This window comes from Sinocyclocheilus anshuiensis, unplaced genomic scaffold, assembly GCF_001515605.1.
Source record: "Sinocyclocheilus anshuiensis isolate Anshui unplaced genomic scaffold, SAMN03320099.WGS_v1.1 scaffold914, whole genome shotgun sequence".
Taxonomy (NCBI): Eukaryota; Metazoa; Chordata; class Actinopteri; order Cypriniformes; family Cyprinidae; genus Sinocyclocheilus; species Sinocyclocheilus anshuiensis.
Window position 1 is genome coordinate 3,599,585 of NW_015539870.1, and position 8,795 is coordinate 3,608,379.

The 8,795-nt window shown below is 37.5% G+C and overlaps 1 protein-coding gene across 1 annotated transcript in view; it reads right to left on the reverse strand.

The window, feature by feature from the left end:
• Positions 1 to 6,475, reverse strand: part of LOC107685137 (ras-GEF domain-containing family member 1B-B-like) — a 25,783-nt gene extending 19,308 nt beyond the window's left edge. The window contains exons 1-3 of the mRNA XM_016481650.1: positions 6,161 to 6,475; positions 3,154 to 3,343; positions 2,936 to 3,058 (exon numbers count right to left, since the gene is read on the reverse strand). Coding sequence (XP_016337136.1) covers positions 2,936 to 3,058; positions 3,154 to 3,336 — 306 coding nt within the window. The 5' untranslated portion in view covers positions 3,337 to 3,343; positions 6,161 to 6,475. The remainder of the gene's footprint in view (positions 1 to 2,935; positions 3,059 to 3,153; positions 3,344 to 6,160) is intronic.
• Positions 6,476 to 8,795: the final 2,320 nt, after the last annotated feature.

Genomic DNA, 8,795 nt, shown 5'->3' on the forward strand with positions numbered 1-8,795 from the left:
CAGCTGTACCTCTGCACGAACACGCCCACTGTTGACCTGCAGGAGACGACGTCTTATCCACCCGAACACTGTCCACAATCTCAACGGCAAGGTGCGTTTGTGTGAAGTTTATTAGTATGAATGTATCAATATTCCAGGAGTGCATTTTTTGCTGATTTTGAAGTGTATCAGAAGTGAGTTTCCTTCTTTTATCAGGTTCAGAGAGTGTCTTTTTCACCTCTATGTGTGTGTGAAGTCAACGGCTCATGTGTCATGTGTGGCGGTGCTCCTCCCCTCTCCAAACCAGACTTACCATTTGATCGCCCTCTGCTGGAGAGAGTCGCACATCAAGACCGCAGCATCCACCCAGTTCTGTCCATGCAATCAGGTGAGATGCACATGCACAGTCAGATACAATTAAAGCTAACAACTATTTTCAGATTTTTCTGCAATTGTATATATATATATATATATATATATATATATAAATAGTATGTCAACATTTCTAGCATTCCTTGGGGGTAAGATCCTCACAAACACTATATTTTGAAGTTACTTTCTGGTGCAATAAATATTTTTTTTTAAGTATTTTTTTCTTGCCTAAGGTACTCTAGGGAAAGTATTTAAATGATTCAATTAATCCATTTAAAATAATATTGGGTAAATACTGAATCAATATGGAAAAATATAATATTACATTGAAAACCAGAGAACTTAAACCTCACCTTCACCTAAAAATGAAAAGTTTAGCATCATATACTCACCCTCATGTTGTTCTAAACCTGTATGAGTTTCTTTCTTCTGTTGAACACAGAGGAAGATAAGCTTTAATGAGAGAGTCAACTGATAAATACTAACAGCTGTTTTCACTCTCTTTGCGATATAAAAACATTTGTGAATAGAGTACGCAGAATAAATGAGTACACCCCCTTGGAATAAATACAAAAGATGCATTTGCTTAATGAGCACTAATTCAATTCAATTGAATAAAAACAGAGAAATATGTCATTAATACCTGTAAAATAAGTAAATTAGCCAATTTTGTTTAAATAAAGCATTGAAGAAATGAGTACACCCTATATTTAATTCAACAAATGTATAATATTCTAGTACTTAGTATGTCCTCCATAAATTTAAGTATACTACTCTGACCCTTCTTGGCACTGAGTGTACAAGTTCACATCATCTTGTCACATCTGTCGTTTATATCCTGGAAGATGACCACCTTAAATGCCCTGGTCTTTAATGGAGAGTTTTTATCAACTCAGAATCCCCCACAGGTGCTCAAGAGTGTTACATTTGGGTGAAATATATGTCCACTGAAGGATTTTCACCTTGGGAGAATGCATATCATCATTGTCATGTTGAAAAAATGCCCAACCACTCAGGGAATGAGAAGAGGGTTTTCTGTTTCAAGTTTTTGTATTAAATCACACAGTGGTGTGTATATCAATGACAGCATTGATTAAGCACAACTCTCTCACACCTTTAGCACTCATACATCCCTATAGAAGAGCTTTACTACCACTGAACTTCACTGTGGAAACCAGTTTGGTTTTTAAAAAAGTGGACAACTGGAACTCTTTTACTTACCAGATTAAATTCAGTCTAAGTCATTTTGTATAAAAGCGTTTGTTAAATGAATAACAGTATATGCATCTTGTACCTCTCTACACAATTTTACACACTACTCTAAACATAATACATACTGGCCTGTGTTATTTGAGTCAAATGCTCTTTATGAAACCATGGCTGTATACCAGTAAAAGAAACATCATAAAAATTATTCCACACAGCTCCGGGGGGTTAATGAAGGCCTTCTGAAGTGAAGCGTTTGTATAAGAAAAATATCCATATATAAAACTTTATAAATTGCAATCTCTAGCTTCCGTTAACTGACGTATGTGCGTCCACTAGATTGTGGCGTTCCAGCGGATGACGTAGGACTTTAGGCCATTATAAAGATTGGAAGAGAAAGGACATTTTTTAACACAACTTCGATTGTATTAGTCTGAAAGAAGAAAGTCATATACACCTAGGATGGCTTGAGGGTGAGTAAATCACGGGGTAATTTAAATTTTTGGGTGAATAAATAAGTTATATAAATAAATATATATCTATATATATATATATATATATCTATATATATCTATATGTATATATCTAAACAAAGTGCTGCACAACAGAGGTTTACTGTTAAAATTAAAAATAAAACAGATGTGATTATTCTGTTAAAAATAAAGATTTATTAATATTTATTAGCAGTAGTAGCATTGAGTCTTCAGACCTGTATGAGTTTCTTTCTTCTGTTGAACACAGAGGAAGATATTGTGAAGAACATTGGTAACCAAACATTTTCTGGTCCCCACTGACTTCCATGGCAAGCTTTGGTTGCCAACATTCTTCAAAACATCGTATGTGTTCAACAGAAGACAGAAACAAGATGAGGGTGAGTAAATGATGACAGAATTTTCATTTTTGGGTAAACTATCCCTTTAATGCATTTGCTATGAACCCAAAGATTTAAACCCCTAATGGGAGTGATTTAGTTTTAATGTGTTGTGTCACATGGTGTTTGCGGATATTTTGGCATATTAAAATAGAATTGATTCATGAGTTGTCACACAGGTGTGTGTGTATCGGCTATTTAAAAAATGATTCAAACGTGGTTACAAATCATTCATTATGTATGACTCTTTTGAATCTTTTGTTCAAGTGTTACATAATTTGAATGTGTTTTTGCACTGATGCCAGACTTATTCATTCATTTGTTATGAATAATCTTATCTTTTGGTTTGCGTCCATCAAATACCTTTCATTGGCGAAGTTTGATTAATTTAGTGGATTATCCAAAAACAGACATTACCACATGGTTATGCAACACATCCGAGTTATATTTCCAGCACAGATAACAATATTATGGCATAAAAATACTCATTCAGTGATAGAAGATTACCTTATCTGTCTGTGGGTCGCCAACCCTGTGATGGTCCACACAGAGGTAACAAACACGAGACATGAGCTCAAACGGATGCAGGAAGAGACGGGAACTTAGCAGGAAGGTGAAAATGTATGATCTCTGAAAAATGACAGGCAAATCTCAAGCGTCAGTCAAACTTTGATATTTACCATGAAACTACTAATTATCACAGGCAGAGAAGGCTGTATACTTACGTCAGGGTAATAGTCCACAGTAGGGACTAAGAGCTGTATCAGGGCTTCCAGAGAGCCAGACACAAGCTTATTATCACGGTAGTGCAGACCCCCATAGTTCTCCTCCACAGGTTGGCGGTGACTATGGCTGCTGCTGTAAGTGCTAGGGTTGAATTTGCTTGAATATGGAGTTGTCTGTGGCATTTTGGGCCTGTGGATGAAAACATTAGTCAGACAGTAAGAAAGTTGCATAGCAGCATCCCTCTGAAGCAAGGTGTGAAATGAACACCCACCACCAGATGAACGCAGATACATGCAGGCAGTCTGTATTTTGCTTATCTACTAGCCAAGGTGGCGGCTAACTGTCTTGAATTGACATTTAGCTGTCGGTTTAAAATAAGTAAATAAGCCACGACAGGGATACATTTATAAACACACATTTCTTGGAATATTACTGATTTTTTTTTCTTTTCCAACCCATTCTAACTTATGCTTATGAACTTTCAAAGTCAATATTAGCAAGACCTCATCAGAGAAAGCCATGTTTAACATTTTAACTGTCACTGGCCAAGCGGTGGGCCCAATTAACCCATTGTTAACCTTCCTAATCAACACAAACTGTATATCATTGGAAAGCTCTTTTCATATTTGGTGATCCCCCCCCCCTCTCTATTTTCTATTTATAACTAGTTTGACTTCAATAATGTGCAAAGTGCTTTCTTTAAAAAGAGTCTAAACTTCAAACCATCCAAGATTTACAGATTTCAGTTGGAAATGTTATTATCAGGTCTATGCTGAAACAGTGGGACAGTTAACAGGTTAAGTTTAGTTGTTGGTTGTAAAGGCACACATATTTGGTCAACATAAGCTAGTTAGTAACAACACAGCACCAGTAGGGCAAGTGACACTTTTGACAACTGGCTCAAAAACCTCTCTCAGGTTGAACCCTGGACAGGAATATTGTCAGCAATATTGTCACTAAAAGTGCCCCAGATATTTAAATTGTGAAAATGTAAGTGTCAGGGAGAAAAATTAGGCTGCATAAACAAAATACCAAAGTATTGTACAATTATTATAGAATATAATGATACAGTTTACAGCACCTTCATCAAATGAATAAAAACAAAGCAAAAGCACACCCAATGTGCATTCTTTATTCCTGATTTTTATGGATATAGTTAAAAAAGATTATGCAGAAAAGGTACATGGCTATCTTGCTCCAACTAAAGTTATCTGAATGCACCTGACAACCATCGTAATTACAACTTCCCAACTCGTAAATATGAACTTCCCCGGAGGAACTGAACACACCATTATTTACAATCAGGAACAGTTATCACTACACTACAATACAGTGTAGACTGTATTGTACACTATACACAGACACTACAATTATTTGCACAATGCAAAAGTTAATTTCTGATATTTCAAGCTATTTTAAAGTAATTCAAATTGGGAGAACACAAACAAACTAACAAAACGCAAAAAGGCATTTACCAGGTCAGAAGAAAAAGTGATTTTTTTTTATTTCCCTCCTGCTCTGGAATCTCTAAAGCTCCTGTATACTAGGTGTACTCTTCACTCTAAACACTGTTATTGGATTAAGGAAGAGTCTTGTGGTCAAGCAGGTTTAATGGCAGGAGTCTTTTCTTGAACCACTGATCTCCATTACGACACAGACCTACTGTTTTGCTCCACTCCATGTAGAAAACACAGTACAGAGGGAAGAATTGTTCATTTGTGAGATAAAAGCCTACGTGAAATGATCCGACGTGCTTGTGGTTAAAAGCAAACGTTCCAAATTCTGAAAAACAACTCATTTGACTGGCAACGATGTTTCTATGACAACAGTGACTCACTGACCAACCACGTTACGTGCGAATCTTCCCTTTCGAACGAATTTTCTTATTCATCGATCATTAAAGCGATATTATGTCATAATTTACTCATCCTCATCCTGTTCCAAACCTGTATGACTTTTCTTTCTCGTGTGGAACCGTAAAGGAGATGTTGAGCAGAATGACAGTCTTTCACTGTAAGGAAAAAGATTAAAGGGATAGTTCACCCAAAAATTAAAATTTGATGTTTATCTGCTTACCCCCTGGGCATCCAAGATGTAGGTGACTTTGTTTCTTCAGTAGAACACATATGATGATTTTTAACTCCAACCGTTGCAGTCTGTCAGGCGTATAATGCATGGCAATGGTAACAAAATCTATGAGAGTAAAAAAAAACATGCAGACAAATCCAAATTAAACCCTGCGGCTCGTGACGACGCATTGATGTCCTAAGACCCGAAATGATCGGTTTGTGCCAGAAACCGAACAGTATTTATATCATTTTTTACCTCTAATACACCACTATGTCCAACTGTCTTTAGGCGCGCGCACGGCATCCGGTGCGTGCATCAAATTTTCATTTTTGGGTGAACTATCCCTTTAAATGAAAGTGAATGCTGACTGAGGTTGTCAGCACCTAACATTCGGAATTCCTTTTTGTAGCAAGGAAATCATATATGTTTGGAACAAGTGGAGGAAGTTCTAAATATGTTGTTTTTTGGAGAAGCATAGTAAACAACTTCATTGCAAACTTTTCTGTAATATTCAGTGTGACAGAACGGGACGGTTTATAACAAACATACAGAAAATGAAGAGGAAGAGATGGTAAACAGACGGTGCAGTGCGTGTAATTACACGAATCTGCCCTTCACTAACAGGCACTGACTCATCAGACCAGACTGAAAATCACAGATGGACGATGTGCAACATGTATGAGCAACACAAGCGAAACGAAAACAAGCTCAAACAGACGGGGAAAAAACTTTCGACATCTGAAAAGTGAAACAGTTTAGCTAAATATGAATAACTAAATATGCAGTAAACTACATGTCTTTTTAAAGCGAATCGAGAGCCTTATTCATTTTAAAACGATAACGTTACGTGTATTGTTTGCACAATTGCACATTATACAAGTATAGAAAATAGCACGAATGGCAGTTTTTTTGAAAGACAGTGATTTACAAACTTACCACAAAATTAAAAAGGTAAATTTACGAGAAAGCTGAGGGCAGAAAGGCTCCAAAACGCGTGCGCACCCCAGATCAAGTTGCTTTCTTACAATGAAAGCTCGCTGATAGTCTTCTTGTCTTTCTCTTGAGCGCGATACTAATGATCAGTTCACTGTTAGCGTGGCGCACACGGATACTCTGTGATGATGATCGACGGTCTCCATTGTTTTACTAATAATCCAGATCGTGAGCATGAGAAACTAATATCGAATTCCTGTAACGCCGAAAGCATTAAGAAGGAAAACCGGAAAATGCGGTCTCGCCCACAAGGAAAGCCCGACCAATCAGAGGCAGGAATAAAAAAAATCGAAATTTCCCAGTGATCTTATTGGCCAGCGCGATGTCCATCAACTCCCAAGACGCTCACAAACCACGGTGGAACAAAAACAGTCGGTTGTTTTGAGGGTTCGAGTTTGCTGAGGCTGTCTGTACACACCCTTCACTTGTTTTATTTTCCAGAATACATCAGCATTCGTTCATTTTGGCTCTGTGAGTCGCTATAATCTATATACAGGGCGTACTATTATATAATTTAGAGCATAATATGATATTCAAAAGTAAGGATGAAGAAAGTGCCACTTGTTTCATTAAATGAGGATGTACAAGTACACAGTCTTCATGAAACAATATGCAAATAATACCAGGAAGGCCTACTGTATTCCCTGAGATTTCAAAGTGTGCGAAAAGCAAGCTTTGCTATCTCGTAAGGCCTGAAGAGTCATCAGAAGTCCAAAAAATTGCACAAGGTAGGCCTAAGTGTTACAGGTACCAAGAAAGTAACTTGAATTAGCACTCGAGGAAATTGTTAGGCAATATAGTGAATGTAATATGACGGAAGGCCTCCCTGAGATTTCAAAGTGTGCGAAAAGCAAGCTTTGCTATCTCGTAAGGCCTGAAGAGTCATCAGAAGTCCAAAAAATTGCACAAGGTAGGCCTAAGTGTTACAGGTACCAAGAAAGTAACTTGAATTAGCACTCGAGGAAATTGTTAGGCAATATAGTGAATGTAATATGCTGAGAATGTATTTATATTATACATCTGCCTACATACGTTGTGTACATAATCAGTGTTTAAGAAATTTGCTCAAGAATATTATGAAATTATGAGAATAGAGTTTTTGCAGTGATGACGTGCATCACCTTGGTTTCTTTTGACTAAAAACCAATAGGATTTTTCCATTGGCTTTTATGTAAAAGTTGAATTGCATCAATGCAGAGGTAAGAGCTGTATTACCAAGTATGTTTACACACACAAGGAATTCGGCTGGAAGCTCCCGTCGCCAAATCAAATTCCTTGTGTGTGTAAACATACTTGGTAATAAAGCTCTTTCTGACTTCTGAATTATTACAGAAAATAGGCTCTGTGACCAACATTCTTACGTGTTTTGTTCATCATGATAATCTATAAACGAGCTACACCATGGTCGCAGGACTTCAACATCACCATTACTAAGCTTTCACCAACTCTTTCAGTCTTCATTTAAGAAACATTTTCCCCGAAAGTTCAAATTAGAATAGTTTGCAAGAGCGTAATTATAACCACAACGAGGCTATGAAAGCAGCGTGATGGTGTTCAATGTCTTTGACAACCTCTGTAGTCCCATTTAGCCACTTTTAGCAACCGCCTTTTTCAAGACAAGCAAAAGCTTTAAAAGAAACCGCACGGGGTATTACTAATGGATTTGATGGATTTTAAATGTAATCTTGAGCTTGTGTTAACCACAGACCTTATTTCAGACATTAACCCAAAACTCTTTCAGAAAACCCATTGACACAATGGTCTAAAATGCTAACTTATTAGCGGATTTTGGCCTACAAAATGTTGCCATCCCTGCAGCATTCTATACAAACACAACTATTAATTTCAAACAAGTTTCCAGAAAACTTCCCCAGTCTGCCATTGGTTGGTCAAAAAGATAGTCCCGCCCCAAAATTCACATTATTGGTAAGGCAAATGTTGCAGTGTGCAGTATTCCCATGATAAACACTGCCTTCCCACTCTTCATTTCGAGCCCGTACCTCTCCAGCTCCACTCAACAAAGTGTCTGTAAGAATAATTCACCCCTGCGAGGCCTTTCCTGAATGATGTGCTTCGCCCACACCGTTAAGAGGCACCTAATGATGAGAGTTTGACTTGAGCTCTGTAATAGTGCTTCAAGCTGAAGCTTCTGTTGGATTCCACCCACTGCGCTGAAGCCCTGAAACCTTCTGGCCCCTGCAGGGCTTCAGCTACAGAAGGATGGTGAACACACATCTTCAGCTTACACCCACAAAAACTCAACCAACAGAGCAGAACCCTTTGGGAAATCCAGTCTTTTATATCTCCAAACTAGCTGTGATGATGTTATTCTTTATAGACTGGGGTTACATAACCGGAATCTACGTCAGCACACACTTCACAAGAAAGTTTCCTTTGCTATTTTTTCCTGCCAAACATGCAACAGCAGTTGTATGACCTTTTAGTTGCATATTAAGTTTCCTGCATAAATAAGCATTTTGGCTGGACTATCTCTGGTGATATTCCTATAACTTTCACAGCAGTATAGTCAAAGCAAGTAATTTATAGAGTAGAATAACATAAAATCTAAATAAATAAA